General features: G+C 42.1%; 4 protein-coding genes and 1 long non-coding RNA gene across 6 annotated transcripts in view; 4 read left to right on the top strand and 1 right to left on the bottom strand.

Annotated features, from left to right (window-relative positions):
* Positions 1–2,416, top strand: part of hgfac (HGF activator) — an 8,678-nt gene extending 6,262 nt beyond the window's left edge. The window contains exons 11-14 of the mRNA XM_077544312.1: positions 565–704; positions 895–1,035; positions 1,592–1,734; positions 2,033–2,416. Coding sequence (XP_077400438.1) covers positions 565–704; positions 895–1,035; positions 1,592–1,734; positions 2,033–2,206 — 598 coding nt within the window. The 3' untranslated portion in view covers positions 2,207–2,416. The remainder of the gene's footprint in view (positions 1–564; positions 705–894; positions 1,036–1,591; positions 1,735–2,032) is intronic.
* LOC144035030 (uncharacterized) overlaps positions 1–24,232 on the bottom strand; it is a 24,717-nt gene extending 485 nt beyond the window's left edge. Inside the window, exons 1-7 of one of the 2 annotated variants that reach the window (XR_013288346.1) lie at positions 24,125–24,232; positions 21,918–21,991; positions 19,893–19,945; positions 3,742–3,821; positions 3,425–3,667; positions 2,739–2,821; positions 852–1,015 (exon numbers count right to left, since the gene is read on the bottom strand). This is a non-coding gene — a long non-coding RNA (uncharacterized LOC144035030). The remainder of the gene's footprint in view (positions 1–851; positions 1,016–2,738; positions 2,822–3,424; positions 3,668–3,741; positions 3,822–19,892; positions 19,946–21,917; positions 21,992–24,124) is intronic. The other variant, XR_013288347.1, reaches the window with a different exon arrangement.
* On the top strand, positions 2,698–13,569 carry LOC144035010 (protein Dok-7-like). The gene is made up of 13 exons (XM_077544302.1): positions 2,698–2,839; positions 2,925–2,970; positions 3,447–3,677; positions 4,567–4,767; positions 5,372–5,491; positions 7,222–7,320; positions 7,521–8,203; positions 8,360–8,408; positions 8,842–9,264; positions 10,108–10,196; positions 10,985–11,054; positions 12,182–12,355; positions 13,078–13,569. The coding sequence occupies exons 1-13, from the start codon at positions 2,786–2,788 to the stop codon at positions 13,212–13,214; spliced, it is 2,376 nt and encodes a 791-aa protein (XP_077400428.1). The 5' UTR covers positions 2,698–2,785; the 3' UTR covers positions 13,215–13,569.
* Positions 15,197–20,362, top strand: LOC144035021 (alpha-2 adrenergic receptor-like). Its single transcript, XM_077544319.1, has one exon. The coding sequence runs from the start codon at positions 15,197–15,199 to the stop codon at positions 16,475–16,477; it is 1,281 nt and encodes a 426-aa protein (XP_077400445.1). The 3' UTR covers positions 16,478–20,362.
* On the top strand, positions 20,965–23,466 carry LOC144035029 (homeobox protein HMX3-like). The gene is made up of 2 exons (XM_077544328.1): positions 20,965–21,441; positions 22,782–23,466. The coding sequence occupies exons 1-2, from the start codon at positions 21,258–21,260 to the stop codon at positions 23,195–23,197; spliced, it is 600 nt and encodes a 199-aa protein (XP_077400454.1). The 5' UTR covers positions 20,965–21,257; the 3' UTR covers positions 23,198–23,466.

Here is a 24,232-nt window from a genome sequence, read left to right as displayed (position 1 = left end):
CATTTCGCAAAACAAGTTAGCCACTTGGTTTTCAGAGTCATTGGTGGGAAGTCAGGGATGCGACTGTTAGATATTTGTGGCCAATCAGATTTCAGCCTCTGTATTGCCATGTCAATATAATTCGGCCAGGGCATTCAGAGCTCATAGTGTTTAAATCATTCACTGCCAGCCCAGTTAAAATGGATCTTTGGCGTGTACAGCCGTCAATGGCACTGAATGAGAGCTTTAGGCTATTAACCCTAAGCCCCCTATAACATAATAAGTCTGATTACAATATAAGTATAATCCTGTCTAAAACAAACATATTTCATAAACGTATCATGGTACCTGGCCAGAGTCAAGTTGGGTGCAGTTGCTGGGTCCATTTTTTTTGCTTTATGTTGCGAGCCAAAATTTGTGGTATGTGTAAGCTTTAGATATGTTGCTGCTTGAGTTAACTTCAGAAAAACTTTGGAAAATGCATGACATTGTATGTGGGCAAGGAGAGATATCAATTTTACAGGTATGCTTCTTTACAATAAAACAAATTAATTTGTATTTTATGATTTTTGGTGACTACATCAGTCCCCTGAGGTCACAGCTTCGCGTGGTGCTCGGCCAGCACCACTTCAACGTCAGCGGTCCCGACACACGCACCTTTGGAGTGGACAAGTACATCTTTCCTAAACAGTTCTCCGTGTTCAACCCGACACTCCATGACATCGGTAATCACACACATACACACACACATACACACTGATGAATCACACAAACTAAGTGACCTCATGCATGCGTGCACAGCTGTGCGTCACTTAGCAGCTGCGTCCCTGCGCGCCCCCTCCCCTCATAAAACAAACCAAAAAAAGGTTTACCGTTTGTTTTTCTTTTCTTTTCTTGACCTCCCAAATGGGCCAGTTCTCATCAAACTGAAGAAGCAAGACGGCCGCTGTGTGAGGCGGACGCCATTCATCAGGCCCATATGTCTACCCGAAAAAGGCGTGGCCTTCCCGGACAACTACTGCTGCTCCATCAGTGGCTGGGGACACATGCATGAGAGTGAGTGAGATCATACAAACGTACTGTATTTGTAAATAGTTTAATCCTTAAAAAACCCTCCGTCACACTTTGAAACACAAAGTTTTTATAACACACTTTTTAAACACATTGTAAACACCACAACTTTTAAGGTATTCCTTCACACCTGTTCTCACAAAATCGCGTGGGCAAATAAGAGTCTCGCAGTGTGCTTGCTTCAAGCTGTTTGTCACTCCCAGTTGAATTTTAAAGTTTAAAACTGACCCATAAACCAAGATAAATAAATTTTGCATATTAAACACCAAAACGTTCAATCAAACCATACAATTTCATAAGGTCCACTAGCTTTAGGCTAAGATGTAATGCAAAAAGCTATAGACATGTTAACTTAAATTAGCATGGTCGTTCGAAACCTTGAAAATGCCCATAATTATTCTAGACTCTAGAATCCATTGCCTGACATGGTGCTGTTGGTGTACCGTGAAGTGAGCCTTGAACGATCGTTAAGGATACAATAGGTGAACCATATAGCTGGGGATTACTGAAGTCTGATGTTTGTTTTTTGTTTTTTTTACAGAAGCAGACGGTTATTCCAGCCTGCAGGAGGCAGGAGTGAGGTTGATCAGCACTGACACCTGCAGGAGGGCAGAGGTGTACGGCAACCATGTCACCGCAGACATGATCTGTGCTGGCCTCAACGGCTGTGTGGACGCCTGCCAGGTAAGAAGGTGACATCTGTAAAGCTGGCAAAAATCAAGAGACGTTTTCTTTAGTCAATGTTGAGATCTAAAGTTTGACCAAATTTGAACACCATTGACCGAATGACTTTTAGTTTTTGTTTAAGTGTTAGTATACCAAATAGCGCTAGATCAGCAATTCACATTAGATTAGCAATTAGCGTGAGATTAGTCATTTATTAGTTATGTCTTGTATTCCAAAGCAATGTGCCAAAAGGATTGTTCACTTTGGGTACGCTATTGACGTCGCTAATGCAGCTATGGCATGCACTTTTGGTCAGGGGGATTCTGGGGGCCCGCTAGCCTGTGCGAAGGACGACGTCAACTTCCTGTATGGGATCATCAGCTGGGGTGAGGGCTGCGGCCGCTCAGGAAAGCCGGGCGTTTACACTAAAGTGGCCAACTACATGGACTGGATCAATTCTGTGATCAGACGGAAAGCCAAGAAGATGTGAAAGGAGATTTGTGAATAGTTTTAAGATTTTTGGTTTTATTTTGCTGTTGATTGTTGATGACCTTTCTCCAACTGTGAAAACAATAAAAGACTGAATACATTTAGAAATGAATGATGATTAAGCACTTACCACATCGCTTTTAAAATGACCATTTTATTCTTACAATATATCATGACTTCATCATACAAATAAAAATGTATTCTTGTAAAACTTTTATTGTCATCATACTACATTATTCCCTTTAGATAACAACATCTATCTCATAAAAGTCCATTAAAATTTTACATTTTAGAAATTCCAACTCAAAATAGTTACATTTTTAAATTGCACACAGCAAGCTGAGTGTTTGGCTAATTGTGTTCAAGCTTTTACGATGCGCTGGCATGCGAAGTATGCGTTTCTTCGGGTGGTCATGCCATTTTCCATGCTGCTCTTTTTTGTTGTTGTTTTCAAAGGCGGGGACTTTGGGGTGAGGGTGGGGGTGGCTTAGCGAGCGAGCGAGGGCGCTGCAGCTATTTTGAAAGTGACCCACCTCATTGGGGCAGCCAACTGTGCAGCTGTCAGGAACCATGACTGAAGATGACCGATTCGGTTGTCGTGGAGGGATACGCCAGACTAAAAGAGGGGAAAAAGGTAAAGCTTTATTTGGATTCCCAGGGTTAAAAGTTGGTATTGATTTTTAATGAAACAAGTCTTGACGTTTTTTTGTCTTTCACAGTGGAAAACTAGGTGGATCGTTCTTCGCAAGCCGTCGCCTGTTGCAGGTAAAAAACAAATTGTGAACGTGACAGTGTTCTAAATCTTTTTATGATCAAACTTCGTCAATGTTCTTGGATTTTATTCTTGTAAAATGACTAACTGCTTCCTATTAATTCTAATCAAATCAGTTCTCGGATTTTTCTCACAATATGACTTATCTTGAAAATGACGACTGTTCTCATAAAAATGCAGTCATTCATAATGTTCCTTTTTTTTTGTCACAAAAATAAAATTATGACTCCTTTTTCTTCGTAAAATTCTAACTTGCTAGTTTGGAGTGTCCATTATTGTTATCCGATTAGTTGGATTTTGTACGTGTTGGTTCCACATTGTGGGCGATTTTGTTCTCCAGAAAAATACAACCTGGCTCTGGTCCGCTCTTTCATGCTCATGTTATTGCAGCTGTCAGCGTTAGTTGTAAATTGACATTGATTGTGACTGCATGCTCCACATACTTACACGGACTCTTTGACGCCTCCAGATTGCCTTGTGTTGCTGGTTTTTAAAGACAAGTCCGACAAAGTCGACGGGAACAAACAGCGGGCCAGCGTCACTCTGGAGGAGATCTGCGGCCTGGAAAGCGGACGGTGGTGCGAGGGCACGTTGTTCTCGCTAGCCATTCTCTGCCTGACCCAGGCGGTTCTGTTGGGCTTTGACAGCAAGGAGACTCTGCAGGCGTGGGAAGTCCGTCTGCGCTACAGCCTTGGAGAAGGTGAGAGGAGTCACTGTGATGAGGACTTCTTCAGATTGAGACTATTGAGTCCACATGAACTCACCTGCTAATTGGTCATAGGGTCAGCCCTTTCTGGGTCACCTTTAGGAGTCATCCAGGATGTAAATGTTTATTAGTCTAACCCTGGTAGATCGGGTTTTAAGCATAAACAAGACCTCACTTACTCATCAGTCATTAGTCTGGAATTCAAGATCAAATTGAGCTTTTGACAAGAGCACACCTGCTGATATGTTGTAGGATCAGATCTTTCTAGGTAAGGTTAAAAAAAAAAAAGTTGTAGGTGTTAATTTGATAGTTTGAAAAATTTCTAGATCAATTCAGGATACAATACAGAATCAAGGTGAATCAAGGTATTTATGTAGAGTCTAAAAGCTGTGTTTGCCCTGTGTGCTATATAGGAACACTATATGTTACATAAGGAAGAAACTCATAGGCGCCACTAATAGCAGCTGGTGGCGGCGGTCCAGCTGAATGTTAAGGCGGGTACTAATGGTTACATTCGGGGACCTTCCAGTCTTTTGTGTGTGCAATTGACCGCATAATGCCACTAAGTGGGGTATGTCATGGCCAGCAGAAATGTCACTTGCCTGTCTGTGAATGTGCCAAGGTTTTAAGAGGTTGACATTTCCTCATATTCACAGTAACAAGCAGCACACTAATGGAGAAGGATGTTTATTCCATGCTGAAGTTATTGCGCAATTTAAGTCATAAAAAGTGCCTGCAGTCTGTCCAACAATAGTCCAACACAGAAATCACACACAATTCTAGTAGAACTGTACATAATACTACATGCACTGCATGACAATTTGAGTTGGATCGGGCTTGTGATGCCATTTCAATTAATTAATTTCGTTTATGTCGGGGCCAGTTCACAGGTTCAATGTCGGAGTCTTGGCAGGAACAAAGTTAGAGAGCGGACCTGCAACCCTTCATTTGTGCAACAATTTGCTGGCTCTCGTCAGAGACGCATCCCCCGTCGTCGTGGGCCACTGGAACCTCCCGGACCTACGCCGTTATGGGCCCGTACCAAACGGATTTGTGTTTGAGGGAGGAACGCGCTGTGGCTACTGTAAGTCTACCGGACATGTAGGCTCAGGAACAACTTTGCCAAAGTTGCTTTAGTCACTTTGATTTAAGGACAATGGAGAACATCTGCTGGTATAAATGTTTTACAGGGAATGATTCAGTCCTGAGAAAAAAGAACGCCCACAGGCATGAGTCATTCACTGGCTCTATTTTATTGTCTTGGCAATGCATGTTTTTGGTGATAAGCAAAGGCCCATTTTGAATGATCCAACCACTTGAACTTTATTATAATATTTATTTTTATTAACAACAATGAATACAAGATAAACATGTTCCTAAATTGAATAGACAACGCCATAGGCAAGCATCAGGCGTAAGGGCCATGTCTTGACGTGGTGGGTGGTCTCCGGGACAGGGTAAACATTCGGACCTTCTTTGAGTGGCAGCAGGTTTGTTGCCACAGGGAGGTCAGAGAGAGACACTCTGCAATGTTGTAGAAAGGCCGATGAGGCTGTCATCGCAGCAAATGTGTAACAAATTCCATATCTTCACTCTGCAATTTCATGTTTTATTTGTAGGTAAATTGACAAAATGCTGTTGAAGTTTTAATACATTCCTGCCCTTAGTTTCCCACCTGCACTTCACAGGGGCTGGCGTTTTCTTGCTTACGTCTTCCGAGAGCGAACAGATAAGCTTCTTGTTCGACTGCATCGTCCGAGGTATCTCCCCTACCAGGGGCCCTTTCGGCCTCCAGCCTGTCCTGCCAGGTCAGTAGTGGAGATGTTTGACGTCGCGCCACCAGACATAAGGCACATCCCACAGGAGCCACAACTCAGTGTGCTTCCTTCCTCGAGTGCAACGGCAGAATGAGTCAGAGGGATTCCACAGTGGATGGAACTGCTTTGATGCCACAAAATTATGACTGGCAGCTGCTTTTGTTTTCTTGTGTGTGTGTGTGTGTGTGTATGTATGTGTAATTGGCATTATGATTGGCTGCCTTAAGCACTGCCTGCAGTCACCACTACTGTTACAACAGCAAATTCAGTTGATTGTTCGATAGAACATGATAAAGAGAACTAGAGTGGGGATTCCAAGGTCCATCATATTCCGCTCCTGGATGCTAATCGACTTACAATTAATAAATTATGAATGGAAGGAATATGACCAAACCACGCTTTACCTAAAATTTTGACCACATCCTTCGTGATCAGTTTGAGGGTATACACATAGCCTTAGACAGACCTGAGGATGCTTACTTCCTGTACCTTACGGTATACATATTGCCTTATCTAGAAGAAGTGTGACTGAAAGCTACTGCTCTTACACTGAAACCAAGCAAGACAAACTACTGTATGGTTACTAGTATTCGTAGGACCAAAGAGTACAAAGGAAACCCTTACACGGGACATAGCCATATGCTGCTTTACCAAGTCTAAAGACCAGGTGATCGCAGGTAGCAGTCTACTCTTTCCATAACAATGTTCAAGTTTAAAGTCTTCCAACTCAACTCGTTTTTGTTTTAACACCACATTTAACGCCGCTCTCATTCTGTCCACTTTTAACACCTCCCTGATTTTTAACAGCCAATGTTCTTGCCGACATCACAGTAAATGTGTTTGGGTCACCTGCGGGGGCTTGTGGATATTCTTCATTTTCCCATATCTGTACGCTTAAGTGCAGCCTATTCCGGTTGGAGAATAAATAGAAGCGAGGGGTTCACACAAGCAGAGCAGACAAAGCCACCTAATCACTTGAGGCATCCATGATGGTACATGGCCACAGCATTCTGCGATATTGTTCACTGGGTGGGTAGAGAGTGCCCCCTTCAACTCAAAATAAAATACTGTACACACCATTTGATCCATTATTTTATATTAATATGTTTCTATTTGCAGCCTTTAATTAATATAATAAAATTAGTGAAACTGCTAAACCACTCTGTACTAAATTATACTGTGTTTTGCCGGGTAAAAACAGCACTCCTGGGTAAAGTGTATCTTAATGTGACACAAAAGTAAAATAAAAACTAAAATGACATGAATGTTACAGACTAAAAAGAATATACGAGAGGGTCACATGGTCGCACAGTGGCGCTAAACGCTTACAGCACTATTAATAAACCATGTTGTGTTGCACAGACGCCCCGTGTGACCCTCTCCAAGGACATGCGTGCACACGTGGCCTCAAAGCCTTAAGCCTCAAAGACTAGGTGCATGTTTGTGAGAATGCAATCGATGTAAATATTGATTACAGTAGAGGTCATCAGTCAGCGCTTAGTGTGTTGGGCTGGTTCTAAAAAGATTACATATTTAAGCAGTCTCACAGGATTTTCATTCTCTTCAACTGACTGGCCGCTGGGAACGTCACGCGTTCTTGGATAGAGCACTTTTGGTTTTGATTGAGATCATTCACTATAGTCATTGATCAATCTGAACATCATTTTACATGAACAAGAAAGTAGCCTACCAGCTAACAACTTGTCATCATTCTCTGACAGATCCAAACAGCAGTCAGACCAACTCCGATGAGCGGCTGAACCATGAGACGCGGGAACTTGAGAAGCGACTGAGCATGCTCTCCAATCGGAACAGCACAGGTATATTTTACTAGTCCTGACCATTACTTGCATTTCCATTGTTTGCACCACCCACAATGATTCTTCTGTTGAACAGTCCATCACGATACAAATTAAGCCTGTCGATCTGACTTCACTCACTCTCGTGATTTATCTTTGTTATTACGCAGCTGCATAATGTATGCGCTGCTGATTAAATCCCTTAAACGTCTTGTTTGCAGCGTCGTCCATGTACTGTGCATCCCCTGGAGGCGATGACCGCAGCATATCCAGTTCTTCGGACACCTCAGACACCAGCCAATCGGACGGTAGCGTTTCCAGCCATTTGGCCATTTGGACCGAACCCGGGAGCAACCTTGCAGACAACAATGTTATAGGCAACAAAGTGGCGAGTGTAGAAAAGCAGTTGGCCAACCAAGATGGCGGAAATGCACCAGGAGTCAAAGACCCCAGGCAGCTACAGGAAATTGGTCGCCAGAGCTCCTTAGACAGCGGTATTGCCACCGGTAGTGATTTCTCTTACTCTGGAAGTTTTTCCTCATACACAGGAAGTCTGGACATTAGCGGTACTGAGGATTTTGGGTCGGGTTTTTGTCTGCCTCCCCACTTGGCTCAAGATCTCAGCCCTTGTTCTTGCCCCAATGTTTCAGGACACGAGTACAAAGTACCAACTTCGCTCAGGTATCTGTACGACACTCCTAGGAGTCTGGCACATGAGTACCCCAGTTTAGCTAAGGACTCTCCTGATCCTGCAACAGAGTCTTTAAAGGGGGTCTCTGAGGGTCATCTCAAATCAGTGAGCTTACACAACAGGAAAACAAGGGGGGCAGCCTCTAGTGACAGCCTTGAGTCCTGCACAGTCAAAACCATCGTGACCATCTGCTCGGTATGCGGTGGACTTCAGGTGAGGTTGTCATTTTGTTTTCTCATGGAGTTTCTGAATACTTCATTTTTGAGTCCACAGACGGTGGAAATGCCATTGTGATTTGTTTTCACAGTTGACAACAGTTCATCTACAAAGTAATCGTTGTGAATCCTCATGTTTCATATAATTTCACAGGGGGCGCCCTTCCGCCCTGCAAGTGGTGCAATGATACCAGCATTACCAGGTAGGTGCAATTATCTGATAAACAGTGAACCCCCACTATTCGCTGGGGATAGTGACTCCGCAAGTAATTGGCCTACAACCCCAAAGCTTTGTAATTGTCTTTAGATGCCACAAGACGGTGGCAAAGCAGTAGTTAGGTCTAAATGAAACTCCACAACTCACTTTCTTGACACCAAGATGCTACCAAATGGAGCACTTTAACAGAAAATAGGTGAATTTGTGAATCCCCAACCACGGATACACAGGGGTTCACTGTACAGCTACCTTTGCACACCGCCTCATGTGTTTTCTCTTGCATGCACGAACCCCTGCATGATTACAAGAACCTTAATGCTCAGAACAAATTTCTGCTTCCCCAAGTGATATTTCCCATCCAGCAGATCAAAGTGTTGACAAATCACTATGCAGAAACAATGTCGGCATTGTTGTCCCAGTTCGCAGGTCAGACAGGACAAGTGAGGGTTCACCACTTCTCAAAAAAGGCCGGGAGAAACTAGCAAGCCTTTTAGCCGAAATCCTGCATTTTCCCAGAGTACCCAAGGAATCAAATCCCAAACACCATAACTTGTATGAAGCCATGAGCCCTGCATTACAACTCAGACACCCACCGCCATTCGGCTCTCATGCACCATCAACTGAGGTCATTTACGAAAACTGTTCCAAGTGCTGTGGTGCTCGTTGCCGCCCACCGCCGAGGGGCACCCCTGCCAAAGTGCAACACAGAATCTTCAGTGTGCAGACCTTCCTAACTGGGCTGCACCTAAAGAAAAGCACAGAAGAAGAAAGATCTTCTCATGAGGCACTTCAGGCCAACGGTTCAAATGAAGAGATGAACGGTCAGACATTGACTAGTGAAGGTAAGGACCTCTTTGTATCCTTGCAACTTTTTCTTCCTCTCTCATCACAAGTGAGCCATGGATTTTTTTCTTGGACTTTTTCCCCTCCAGTCCTGTCTTATCTTTCGATTTCCTTTTGTTCTGGATCCACTTACAATGTCCTTTCAGAGCATCACCGGTTCTATTTGTTCACAGTTCAGCTGTGAAATGATCCACTACTTACACTTGATGTGGTTATATGACTTTGATAGTGACATATCACATTGCAATCTTTTACGGTATTGTACCAATACAACATCAGATTGATACTGTAACTGCTTTATTTTTTGTTGGAGACTAGACTCATGTCTAAGACGTGCTAAAGATAATTAACTATTTTGATAAATCACATTATCTTTTAAGATACAGTATTGAAACGTAAAGATCAGCTATTTTACACATTCACTTCCCTCTTCTTTGTTCAAGTCTTTGATTGGCTACACTGATGCAGGTACTCTGTTTTAGCTTATAATTGAAAAATGTACTAAGTGATTCAATACTCTGCATTTAGTACACACTACAAATGCCCGGATACATACATATTTTTAAATAACATTTAACCTTTTATTTTAGTAATGCAACGATTAAAAAAACACACACACACAAAAACAGCCGTTTAATTGTTTTTGAAAAAAAAAAATCAGTATTAAAAGAATCTGCATCTTGCATGCAGCTTGGGTATGTTTCTTCATGCTCTCATGATGTAAACCTACGATTGTGTGTGAGGCTAAGAGTGTGCTGTTGTTTTGTATTATACTTATTCATTTCAGGAATCATGCGTCACAAAATTAAGGTTTCCATAATTTTTTACCCACCCCTTGCCAGACAAAAGGCCCAGTGGCAGAGGGGAGCGGCACAGATCTGATCCTGCTTATGAGATCATGGAGAGCAGAGCACCAGAGAGAAACTCAGAGGTAGGTCGATACAAAACTTCATAATCCGCTTTTCTGCTATCACCTGCTGACATACCCTAAGTTTCAATCACTTATAATTATAATTATAATAATAAAAATTATAGCAGCAAGATCCCGGATACAAGCGGCCGAAACGACTTTCCTCTGCAGGGTGTCCGGGCTGCAGGGTGTCTTAGAGATAGGGTGAGAAGCTCGGTCATCTAAAAGGGACATAGGGTTGAGCCACTACTCCTCTACGCTGAAAGGAGCCAGTTGAGGTGGCTCGGGCATCTGGTTCGGATGCCTCCTGGACGCCTCCCTGGAGAGGTGTTCCGGGCCCACCGGCGGGAGGCCCTGGGTACGACCCAGGACACGCTGGAGAGACTATGTCTCTTGGCTGGCCTGCGAACACCTTGGGATCCCGCCGGAGGAGCTTTGAAGTGGGTGGAGAGAGGGAAGTCTGGGCTTCCCTCCTAAAGCTGCTGCCCCCGCGACCCGACCCCGGATAAGCGGTAGTAAATGGATGGATGGATGGATAACAGCAATAAACAGCTATTGTATATCATGCTGTATTATGTAAATTGTCCTTCAGACTTCTAAAAAAATTATCATAAAAATTTAATCTATAACTTTTGTTGTGAATTGGCACTGTGAGCAGCTGCAATTGTGTCGTACCAGTACAGCATATTTTTAATTATGTGTGCAAACCACTCAAGTTACACTGTTACGCGTGCTGTCCTTCGATACTCATAAAAACAATTAGTTTTTCGTTATTTTAGAAGCATTTTTTCATTATATTTGTCTTGCAGGTGGATGAAAAACGAAAGTACGAACTGATGCTCAGCTGTGGTCCACAAAAGTTATTTCAAGAGACGGAAGGCAAGGATGACCACATTACAGTATCAGCACAGCAGATGACACTACTGACTATTAACATGTTACTTATGCACAGCAAAGTGTTGGGGTTGAGACTTGAGATCTCAATGTGGTCCTAGAAAACCACATTGCACACATTTTTTTAGACGGATTATTTCTACTTCTAGTATTTCCTATTTGTAATTTTGCTCCAGAACAGTGGTTCTATTGTATTATTTTATATACACTATAATAGTACTATTATTCAACGTTCCGATGAGCGCCTCACATTAGATCAGCCTTCCGCTCAAACGCAGTTGACATTTCGCCACGCTCCGCCGGTGTATGTTAAATGTGGGCACAAGCCCTTCGCTGTAATGGCGCCCATTACAGAACACAGCGCTTGTGCAAGGATCAATTAGATTTCAAGTCTTCTTTTAGACATCGCCAAAAGGCTCCACCGGCATCTAATTGCCTTGCAGAGTGTCCCTGTGGGCTTTTTGCTACAGAGCTGCTGATAATGGCTACCTTTGAATTCATATGTAACATGGTTAGAACACCGCTTCACGGCAATACATCTTTTGTTTTTGTGAATCAAAAACTAGGGTAGAGATGATGCAAAAGTCAACCATAAGCAGCAGACACAGTTTGCAATTGTATCTGAATTATTTGTATTCATCTAGGCATTATGAATAAAAAGGTTGTACTTTGAGTTGAGTTACTGTACAGAGTAAATTGTTTTGTATTTGCAAATCCAGAAAAGCTCTATATAAAACCAGTGCAATTTTATTAGAAGAACGCAAATCTCAGCTAAAAACAAGTTCTGTCCGTAAATACAAATCGGACATACCGTAAGACAATTGAACATAACGTGATTTAGTAACAAAATAAAGTAAAAACAAGTAATACACTAAAATAAGGGCAGACTCTGGATATGAGTGGAGAGATGGAGCATTTACAGGAGGACTCCAAAGTAAAGTGCATAATTAGGAGACATGGGCCATATAAAAAAAAACATTTAAGGACAGTGGGCTGTAGTTTTTAGACTCCTGGCATACAATAATCTGCCACTGTGAACATTTTGCCTTGTTGATAACACCTGAATGAACTGTAAACTCTTAAAAAGAACCATCTTGCTGTTTCTCTTGCAGGCACAGCGTTAGCGTACCCCCCAGAGGTTTCACTTGCCGAACGGCATCGCGGTGACGCCGTGACGTACGTCAATATTCCAGTGAGTCCAACATCCAAGAAGCAGCTCAACTACATGGAATTGGAGCTGCAGGACCTTGGCACCCGGGGGACTGTAGTACCTGCGCCTGCACAGAGTAAGGGTGTGTCCAGAATAAACTATCCTTAACCCCCTTTGAGAACATGCACTAGTTAATACGCAAATAGGGACTTCTGTACTCCGCCAGAGACACTGAAATCCCCAAAACCCCACCAAGGAACTAGTTATGAGTTGTGCCCCTTTACCAGTAATCCCATTAAAATAAATAAAATCGTTGTTAGGGTTTTGCCTGGTTTGGTTCCAAATGCAGGAAAGCAGGGAGGCAAGGCAGGACAGCTCTCAAAAATTAACTTAATTTTGAAAGAACAAAAAGAGGAATAAAAAAAGTCCAAAAATGAGTTTCAAACTAACGAGCCGAAACAGGGCATTCATTAACTACAAAAGGAAACAAGCCACGACTTGGGGAAAACTTGACTGCCAAAGACAGAAAGAAACCAGTGAACTAAAGACAAGCAAACTGATGAGACGAGGAGCACCTGGACAAGACACGATTGGCTGAGTTCGCTGATCGGAAGACACACCGGTTGACGAGCACAGGCAGAAACACACCAAAAAAAAAATGCAGGACAAGACATGAACCACAAGAAAACAAGACACAGCGTAAGAGAAAACCTAATAAAATCCAGACAACAAAAACACAGAACATGACCATTCCTTAAACTTTACAAATCGGGTGTTCTGTCTCTAAAATTGGACCGGTAAGGTTAAACCCTAAAGTTACCATGATTTACTCAGAGAATCTCTGCTGTGTGTGAACAGGGAAGGACTCAACCAAATATGCCCAGATTGACATCACTGCCACAGAGACAGCCCACAAGGTGGGTACCCAGCATGCACTGGGTCGCCAGGAGGGCCTGCACACCCTGGAGCGGAGAAAGAAGGGGATGCCGCATTAACTTCAAGGACCAGCCTATGACAGCAAAAAGCCTCCATTTACTGTACAAGTACTGTTGTTTTCTGAATTTGTAGTCCTAAGTATTTGTACTATTATTCCTAATACTGTGTGCCCAGCTAATAATTTTTACTGAAACTAATTATACAAAGTTTATATATATATATCTGTAAATAAATTCTCAGATTGATGTAGATTGCTAAGTATAACAGTGACCCCCATGCATGTCCAGATGCATGTATGGGAGAAATAAGAGTATATGGCTGCCATTTTTAGTATTATAAAACAATGATCATTTTTAACAACACCACCACTTCCTTCTGTGTTTCATTTGGATACAAAATTATGCCGGCAAAAACTTTAAAATAAAAGAAGAAAAACAAGACAATTGGTTTTACACTGATGATGTTTAGTGATCACATTTTCCAAACCCATTAAAGTCCATTTGACCGACGTTCTTCACTTTGATTACTGGACTCATGAGCACCTTTGGCTGACACGAGGTGAGAATGAAATCCATAATATCATGAGAAAAATGTTATGAGTGTAAACAGCTTGTAGCTGAAGAGCAGTGGTGCGACTGCTCGTTTCTCAGCAATCACACTTATTACGCATATTTTGACATCTCAGCATTGCACAAAAAATAAACAGTGAACACTTGTCTCTCTGCATCCACACACTATCAAAGCTACAAGCAATTTGTACAATGCCTTCTCTTCTTTTGGCGGCTCCTTTCTGGCCAGCAGGTAAAATGTGTTGTTGTGGTTGTCTGGGCGGCGGTTACATAATTGCACTAAACAGGCGGCCATTCTCGATCTGTTGCCAGTTAACAGGCGCGAACATTTCAGGCGAAATTGAAGACGCAGCTCAAGAACGATAAGAAAAAGCACATTGAGTGCCACAAAGTTCCATTCGTGCCCTCTTTTCTACAATGTTTGAAAGGGGAAAAAACGCGTTGATTAATGTTTGCTCGCTAGCACACAGAAATAAATAATTGCAAAGTTTAATGGTTGTTTTTCAAGCTGCTTATCAAATTCAGAATGGGATGACCGCAGACTTCCTGACCATCGTGATAATGGGTCGAAGATGGCGACAGAATCAATACGCTGGTCCCCACTGGGGTCCAGGAAACCCACACCAGACAGCAGAATGGACTTTGGGAAATGAAACAGCAACAAGCATCAGGGAGTATTTTGCACCAGCTACTCACAGTTCTTGTAAGTCATACCATTTGCGTTTTGGTGATGAAGTTGCATTTTGTTTTGTTTTTACACTCATGTAACTGAAAAATCTGATTTTTACAAGAAAAAAAAAAATCAAGAAAGCTGTAGTATTATTCTGATGTCAATGTTTGTGTAACACTAAAGTGATTATAACACGTACAGTGTTACTTTAATTAATAAACTAAATTATTTAATCAGTTACTTCATCCACAAAATTATATTTGAAATTTAATGTTTGTGGAGTTTGTATCATGTCCTTCATAGTTAAGTAGAATGGATGTTCTATAATTAATCAATATCGATTGAATTGAATTGAATCGAATCGAATCTAACTGATCTCTGAAATTTGAATCGATTCCCAGCCCTATCATAAAGTGTAATAAATAGATTGTGGTATCTTTGAAGACCATCTAAAGGGTTAGGAATCTCTTCATTGCAGTTCGGCAAACTAGGGGCCCCCAAACAGCATCTTGCCTAGGGCCCCCATGAAGCTAGAAACTGCCCTGACCCACAGTTTGGGAGCCATTTCTCAAGGAAATATGGGATCCATGTACTTAGTTTAACTTGATCCTGTTTGTCTTCAGCACACGATGAGTTTGCAGCATTTAGATGAGTAAAAATCAATGATCAATTTTGTTAAAGATTGCCAGTTGACAAGAGGAGAGTCAAAGAGAGGAGAGGAGGGGCGGGACACATGAAGCATCAGTGGGATGCGAGAAAAAGCGGGGGAGGGAGCGTCCGTGCTGCGCACACATCACATTGCATGTGTTGCCTTTCAGTGCACACGGATTGTACCGGGAGTTATTATTATGACGCCAGGATGGATTGGCTTAATGGCACCGGACTGGACACGGTCATCCACCTAAACTCGTCCTATGGCTACTCATCGGCGACCGTCGCCAGCATCGCCGCCCTCGTAAGTTTCCTCATCTTGTTCACTGTGGTCGGCAATGTGCTGGTGGTGATCGCCGTGCTGACAAGCCGGGCGCTGAAAGCCCCCCAAAACCTCTTCCTGGTCTCCCTGGCCACGGCCGACATCCTGGTGGCCACTCTGGTGATGCCGTTCAGTCTTGCCAATGAACTCATGGGCTACTGGTATTTTGGCAAAGTTTGGTGCGGCATCTATTTGGCGTTGGATGTTCTCTTCTGCACATCCTCCATTGTGCATCTGTGCGCAATAAGCCTGGATCGTTACTGGTCGGTCACACAAGCAGTTGAGTATAATTTAAAGCGGACTCCCAAGCGGGTTAAGTGCATCATCTTAATTGTGTGGCTCATATCTGCCTTTATTTCCTCACCACCCTTGTTGTCTACGGAGGGAAACCAGGAGAGAAGCGCTCAGCCACAGTGTGAGCTCAATGACGACAGTTGGTACATCGTCTCCTCCAGCATAGCTTCCTTCTTCGCCCCTTGCTTCATCATGGTCCTGGTCTATGTCAGGATTTACCAGGTGGCCAAAACCAGAACCAGGAGCATGTCGGAGAAGAGGCGGGCGGACGGCGGTGAAGTTCAAACAGAGAATGGGCACTGCCAGTGTCCGCCCACCCCCAGTCAACGGACGGCCACCCAGGGGCAACACACGGAGGAAGCCGACCTGGATGAGAGCTCTTCATCGGAGGGGAAAGGTGGAAGGAAGCAGCCGGACTCCCCTCGGGGGAACCCTAGGAGGGGCTCCTTGACCAAACAGGCAGCGTGTATCTCCGGAGTCAGCAACAAATCTATAGATCTTTTTGCCTCCAGAAGGAAACGGAGGAGCTCCATCGCCCTGAAGAAGCTCACTCAAGCCCGGGAGAAGAGGTTCACATTCGTCCTTGCCGTGGTCATGGGGGTGTTCGTCGTCTGCTGGTTCCCGTTCTTCTTCAGCTACAGTCTGTACGGCGTGTGCCGAGACCCCTGCAAGATTCCGGACACCCTTTTTAAGTTCTTCTTCTGGATTGGGTACTGCAACAGCTCACTCAACCCAGCTATATATACCATCTTTAACCGTGACTTCAGGCGTGCCTTTCAAAGGATCATGTGCAAGTCGTGGAAAAACTCCTTTTAGGGTGGCAACCTGAAATCTCAGGTTCCCAGTTTACCAGACCCCTTCATCAAGTTCTGCTCCTCAATACAGCCATCTACACCATCTTCAACCGCAACTTCAGGAAGGCCTTCCAGAGTATAACATGAAGTTTGTAGAAAAAGTCCTTCTAGAGTGGCAACCTGAAATCTCAGAAGGTTGCAGGTTTAAGAAACGGTTCCTGATCTTCTCCAACAACACACTGTATGGTGTGTTCGGGACTTTTGCGAGATCAAGGTCCGCCTACTCCAATTCAGGTCTTCAACCCAGAAAGTCCTAGTTCACATTATTCCCAGACCCCATCTTCAAGTTCTACTCCTCAATGCAGCCATCTACACCATCTTCAACCGCAACTTCAGGCGGGTCTTCCGGATCATAACATGCGGGTTGTGGAAAAACTCCTTTTAGGGTGGCAACCTGAAATCTCAGGTTCCCGGTTTACCAGACCCCTTCATCAAGTTCTGCTCCTCAATACAGCCATCTACACCATCTTCAACCGCAACTTCAGGAAGGCCTTCCAGAGTATAACATGAAGTTTGTAGAAAAAGTCCTTCTCGAGTGGCAACCTGAAATCTCAGAAGGTTGCAGGTTTAAGAAACGGTTCCTGATCTTCTCCAACAACATACTGTATGGTGTGTTCGGGACTTTTGCGAGATCAAGGTCCGCCTACTCCAATTCAGGTCTTCAACCCAGCAAGTCCTAGTTCACATTATTCCCAGACCCCATCTTCAAGTTCTACTCCTCAATGCAGCCATCTACACCATCTTCAACCGCAACTTCAGGCGGGTCTTCCGGATCATAACATGCGGGTTGTGGAAAACGTTCTTTTAGAGTGGCAACCTGAAATCTCAAAAGGCTGCAGGTTTAAGAAACGGTTCCTGATCTTCTCCAGCAACACACTGTATGGTGTGTTCGGGACTTTTGCGAGATCAAGGTCCGCCTACTCCAATTCAGGTCTTCAACCCAGCAATCTACACCTGCTTATACACAACTTCAGGCGGCTCTTTCAAAGCATCCAGTACAAGTCATTAAAAATATCGCAGAAGGTTTCTTGGTTGTTTCTAGTTTGTGTTCCCTTGTGGTTTCCTTTCGGTACTTGCAAGACTGGAGGGATTACCTTTTTGGAGTCCCACTTGGGAAGTTCCTTGATTGATGACATGGAAGGACTAAGAAAGAATCTCTCTCCAAATGTTCTGTACTCCTTTTTCCATGACAGTGGTGCCCTGAGCAAAATGACGCTACCATAGCAAAGGCCCACGTGAATAGAGCTCTCCTTCTCTTATTGTTGACGCTTTTTTAGACGGAAAACTTGTTGGATCAACACCACTTCTGCCAAGTAGTGTGCCGTATTGCCTCAGTTGCTTCAGACGCAATTAATACATCGATCAATGAATTTTTGGTATTATGTCCACTTTCAATTCCCACTTTAAATGGATTCAAATCAATTTCTGCCAGAATCCTGTTTTTTCATTTTACCTTTCACTTTGAACCAGGGGTTTTCAAATTATGGAAGCTCCAACAAGAGCTGGGTGTATGCATACACATTTAAATCCAAAACTAACCTCACTCCAATGTAGAACAAATTCTTTATGCCATCTAGGAAGCGGGTACATTTTCCGTCAAAGCTTGGCTCCACACCAAAGCGGCTTCAATTTCCTGCCAGTTATTGGCTGTAGCTAGGGAGGATATGTGGACTGGATGCATGCAGCATTCGTTGGCTGAGAACAATTCTAGTGTACTGGCAGTAGTGTAGGATGCATGTGTGCCATTCGACATGTCAAAAAACTCTGCGCTTACAAATGATGATTGTCACAGCATCACTTAGCTCAGTGGTTCTTCACCTGGGTTCGATCAAACCCCAGGGGTTCGGTGAGTCAGTCTCAGGGTTCGGCGGAGGTCAAGACACACATCCGGTTCAAATTGATTTGTAATGATACGTCCTTCTTGGCCTTTATTGGCTGCAGGTGATCATGCTACATTGCTTGGCCTATCTGTGCTGCAGGGAATATGATAGTATGTTGTGTGATTTCTTTATTATAACCCTAACCCTATTCAACAATGGAGTTCGTAAAGTTTTATTTTCACAAGAATAAAGTTGCTAAAATAAAACTGCAAAGTTACAAAAATAAAGTTGAGTCAAACTTAAAAGTCAGTTTGTAGCGTTGCAAATCATAATTTATTTGACGACATTTTTGTTTCAGAAGCACAACAAGAAGCAACTCTACGCTAGAATCGAAGTACTTATTTGAGAGTAAAATCAAAACCGATGTTCCAAATGAGATACAGGCTGTATGTGTGTTACAATTCTAACAGGAACCCTGTCTCATTTCTCCTACATGTGAGTATAAGGTGAGCCAACGATATTTTTAAATGTAAAAAAAAAAAAAAGAACTGTTGAATAAGCTGTCAGTCGCGGAACAATGAAGATGTCGCCCACCGTCTCTTTCCCATAACGTACCTTTTGTTATGCCCATCATAAATGGAACACATTTACCGCTGCCTCGTGAGCTCAGTTTAATTCAAGCTGTGGGGTTTCTGTGGACACACTGTGATTCATTGCAGTGGGAAAGGCATAATGTCCCCGAATGTGACATCTGTATTGAGTCCTGCACAATTAATGAAATCGCGCTGACCTTGTGTTGGTGGCCTTGCGAACTGTCGAGGGACGTTAGAATAAGAAATTGTCACCATTTCAAAAAATGTCATTTCATCAGTTAAATAGCGGAAGAAACAGTAAAACGAGTAGCATGAAATTTTCAAGATTTCCAAATTTAAGATTTGGAAGAATGGTAAATTCATGAGTTGTTGTGTCTATCTATTTCTTTGATCCCAATGTATTAATCTTAATCTTAGATGACAAAAAAAAAAATGTTGAGCACAACAAAGTGGAACCTTGAGACTCAAACGCAATTCATTCTCTGACGTTTGTCTACTTCCTAATTTGTTTTGGCTTTAGACTTCCCAATATTGCATAATCTCAAACATTTAGTAGGAAGTTTGACAACAAATTAAGGCCAACAAAGTCTGAAGTCACAGATCATAAAACCTTTATCTACTACAGATGCTTGCAAAATCAATAAAATATTGATGTCAACGTTTGCTAATAGCAAGGAAGGACTTCTATTAAATACAACTCCATATACTGTACACTTTTATGTAATAATTACCTTAAACCACCAGAACATGATGAATAAACCAGTTTATTTTATTTTGTTCACCCTTATTTTAGTTGGTTCTAATGAATGCTAATATGCACAACACCTTTTAAAACATGCTGATTTAATGCAGGAACATTCATTAGCATAATGAGAGCATAATGCTGAGGAGGAGTTGTCTGCTGTCTGGCTGTCTTATTTGATGGACAGCTGTGTTGAAATACATAAAATGGATGCATACTGACCTCAAGTGGTCCCGATGAAAAGTGCACGCTCATGGTCACATCATTAGGTACACCTGTACAATGGAATGAATGGAATGAGAGTTGAGTTTATATTAAAATAATAATTCATTATTATAAACTAAATATTAGGTTCTACACCTACTGTAAAACAGCAAACAAGATTTGGCAAATGCCACCACCTAGCAACAGCGATGAAATATCAAATTATTGCAAATATATATAACATGTTGTACCTTAATACCATTTCACATATAATATAATTGGCATGAAAAATAAATGATTACACCAGATGAACATCACACTTCTGATTTTGCGCATCCACTGGAGGGCGCTCATGCACCACAGTTTGGGAAGCTCTCACCATTCAAGATAACATCAACGTGGCTGTCACACTATGGTTTGACCATTTCTAAAAGAGTGCTTGTGTAGGAGAGGGGGAGTTCTCAAACTTTTTTCAAGATATTGAGAAACTATTCATATAATAGAATAATAGCAAAATGTTAACTAAATTTCCCTTGAGGAATAGAAAGTGTATGGGGGTGGGGGGTGGGGGGTATACGTTCCAGACCCACTTCCAATAGAGCAGGAAAAAAAAAATTGTTTTACTACTTTTAAACACATTTAAAAATATACTAAGTTAATAAAACACACTTTTTAAAGTATTCTCGTTAGTGTCTACTGTCTATTCTCATTTACTTGCTTGCACTCTTCTCCAAATAGAGCAAGATGCCGAGTGTGCTTGCTGCAAGCTGTTAGTCGCCCACACCAAGCGTTCCCGTGTAGCCACAAAGACATTTTATCGTTTCGACATTTCATTCACACGCTGGCCTTTTGGAACCGGAAATTATCTTTTTTTGTAGCTGGATCACAAAGTGAATCAATCTCAAAATGTTGAGTAGAGCACATGCATATTATGTAGCTGTCCCGGTTTTCGGGTGACTGTGTACTAACAGCGCAAAAAATAACAAATGTGTCTCATTCTTACTGTAAAGCTCTATGTTGCCCTATATGTTGAGGGACAACGTGGCACTCTACTGAAGGCGCTCAACTCTAAATTGGGGGGTGAACACACTAAACATGTCTGTTAAACGGATGTTTTTCTTTAGTTTTTTGTTGCATGTGTGTGTGTGCAAGGGGAGCGCTTAATTTCAAATTGTAGTGCATCCCAACCCCCTCGGATCCACTGTACTGTAAAATGCTTCAACATGGCAGCCGTCCTGAAGCCCTGCCCACAAGCTGACCTATGAAAACGCAGCAGGATTTTGGGGTCGCGCGAGAAACGGCAGGCCACTTCCAAGCGCGCTCTGTAGCCATGTGGCTGGCAGCAACGCGCGGCCCTCGTCCGAACCGGAGTTACGTCGGGACATGGCGAGGAATATGAGTAAGGGGAACGGCGCCGGTCGGAGCGCTTCTTTTAACTTCACCATCGACAACATCCTCAACTTGAGGTCGGGTAAGGATGATTCCCGGCAAAACATGGATGAAAAGGACGCCTTTGAGGAGGTGTGGGACGCCCCGAAACGGCGAGAGGGTGGATCCCGGGAAACAGGTGAGTGAGCTGGATGAAGAACTTATTGCCTCATGCAGATAATGACACTCACTATAATGGTTAATTAATAGTAATAATGAAAGTCCCTATAAAGGCCATTTTGCAAATCGTTCAAACAATAAGGCTACTAAAATTAATACTAATAAGATTAACAATGCTAATAGTATCATTTATTATTGTTATGATCACTATTATTATTATATGTTTCAGGCATCTTGTTTTAACATTTAATATGTACTTTTCTTTTCGTCTTTGTTGTCAATTGGGATGTTGTCTGAAATAAACACATTAATATTATATTGTTATTATTATTATAACTCCCATAAATACAATTTAGTAATAAGAAACAAAAGCCATTTCAATAGGGTCGTGCTCCAGGCTCTAACACTACTGCTACTTTTAATGTTTTAATGTATTTTATCACAATTATTGTAATTTATCAAAACAAGGCTTTTTAGTAAAAACAAAACACGTACTTAAATTCTGGCGCATTTCTGCACAGTTTTCTTGGATGACTTTCAAAGGCGTGCCAGTTGACGTTGATTTCATTCTATTTAAAAAAAAAAAAAAAGCAAAGAAAAACGTTAATAGCAAATACAGAATACATGCCGGTTGAACACTGTACAAATACATAAAATATAGCTAATGCAGATAATATCTAATTAATATGATTTTGATGGCCACTACAAGGTTGTTGTTTTTAAAAAGCACTTATGTGGAAAGAAAGAAAACCCCTGCAACATGTGTTATTATATATTTTTAAATGTACTGAAAATAATAATGAAATTGTTTTTTTTTACAGTAAAAATTAACACGAATAGTCCACATATATTATTTAAATAACAAAATGATAGTTACAACCTGTAAGTGTATTGTACACAAAGAATATGACATAAATCAAATATAGTATGAGTATTAGATATATTAAAAAATATATAAAAACTTTTTGGGAGGGAGGAATTTATTCATCTTTTCAAACTAGGTGAGTTTATTAAATCATACTGTATGACTAAAGTAAATACATCTTCTGTGGATTTCATTAGAATGCCTTTTTTGAATTACAATCAGTGTATTATTTGGCATTTCCATTTTCAATTTGGAAAACACAACATGAAAATGATTGGGTATGTTTTAGAGTATTTTTAGCCCCCAAAATGACCTTCTCTCATATTTCAATTTTAGGCTCAGATCAAAAATAGGAAAATTTTAAATATGCAACAGAAATGTGTTTGATTTGATTATTTAATCAGTCATTTGGTAACAAACATTTTTGTTTTTTTGGTGCTTGATAAATAAAAAAAAGCCTATAAACCTAACAGGGATTCTATTATTATCGACAGCCCTCAGCAACACATCAGACGCGCGGCCCGCCACGTCCAGCGCCAGCAGCAGCCCCGTCGCCAGCAAGAAGAAGACGCGCACCATCTTCTCCAAGAGACAGATCTTCCAACTGGAGGCCACGTTCGACATGAAGCGCTACCTGAGCAGCTCCGAGCGAGCGGGCCTGGCCAGCGCGTTGCAGCTGACCGAGACCCAGGTAAAGATCTGGTTCCAGAACCGGCGCAACAAGCTCAAGAGGCAGCTATTGGCGGACGACGACGGGCAGGCGGGCGCGCCCGTGCACGCCATTTACAAAGAGAGCGAGCGTCTACTGGGCGGATGTCTGCTTCCAATGGCCTTCCCCGTCTTCTATCCCAACAACATCTACTTGTCCAACACGGCCAAATGTTTTGGACTTTTCGATGCAGACAGATGAGTACAGACATGCCCCGAAAGACACAGGCAGCTGTTTCTACTTGGACCGTGCAAAATTGCTCAACAATTGAGTTTTTGTCAATGCATGTAAGCAGAGGACGTTTCATAGAACACAAAAGGTCAACAGGCAAACTGACTTTGGGACACGAAATTTCAGGCATGTAACATAGAGCCACCAAAAGTCTCAAGAAGCCATTTTGTTGTTGTGAAAAGTGTGAAACGCTCAGTTGAAGACTGCTATTATTCTGTTGCATGAATGGCAACTGATGGACTTGAAGGGAAACTGTATGTTCTGCCATCTAGTGGAAGAGCATTGAATTGTTCTATTTGTCACTATACATCACTGGTATAGATAGAAAGATGAACAAAGACGCATTTGTAGAAAATAAACAATAATTTCTTAACCAATTAGTCATTTGTAAACGATTTTCTACTTTTGAATGCATTGCATGCATTTTGTGGGTGTTTTTTTGGAGGGGGATGTGTTCACATTTTACTGTAATGCTGCTGCAGTCACATTTTACAGTGCCACCTTGAGATAGGAGTCATCCGATATAAGAGTTCTTCAAGATATGAGCAGCCATTTGGCTGATTTATTTATTTTTGCTTTGACTGATGAGCGCTGATGGCGACAATGAACTGAATGAATCCGATTTAACAACAGCTAAGAGTGAACAATTCAACAACAACAAAAGCTTCAATGCGTAAAATCCACTTCCAGCTCAAGTTTAATCAAAACTAAACAAAACAAACGTATTTTTTTTAAATCAACGAAGCTACACTGGACAACCTCTGCTAGCTGAATGCTAACATATAGTGGGAAATTAGCATACCAACCATTAGCATCAATAGTCACAATAGCCGTTTTACAACTTTTTAAGCAATGGATATTTGAAGATAAGTAGAGAGGTCATATAACAATACTCACAGTAGTCTTATTTACTGAGTAGTAATCAAAGAAGTAGTCTATCCTTCTTCATTTGTGTCTGCATGCCTGTATCAGAGCCATATATTGAGAGAGTTTAGCCAACTCGGC

Source organism: Vanacampus margaritifer, chromosome 15 (genome assembly GCF_051991255.1).
Source record: "Vanacampus margaritifer isolate UIUO_Vmar chromosome 15, RoL_Vmar_1.0, whole genome shotgun sequence".
Classification (NCBI taxonomy): domain Eukaryota; kingdom Metazoa; phylum Chordata; class Actinopteri; order Syngnathiformes; family Syngnathidae; genus Vanacampus; species Vanacampus margaritifer.
The sequence above is the reverse complement of the archived record's forward strand: the minus strand, read 5'-3'. Positions and strand labels throughout refer to the sequence as shown.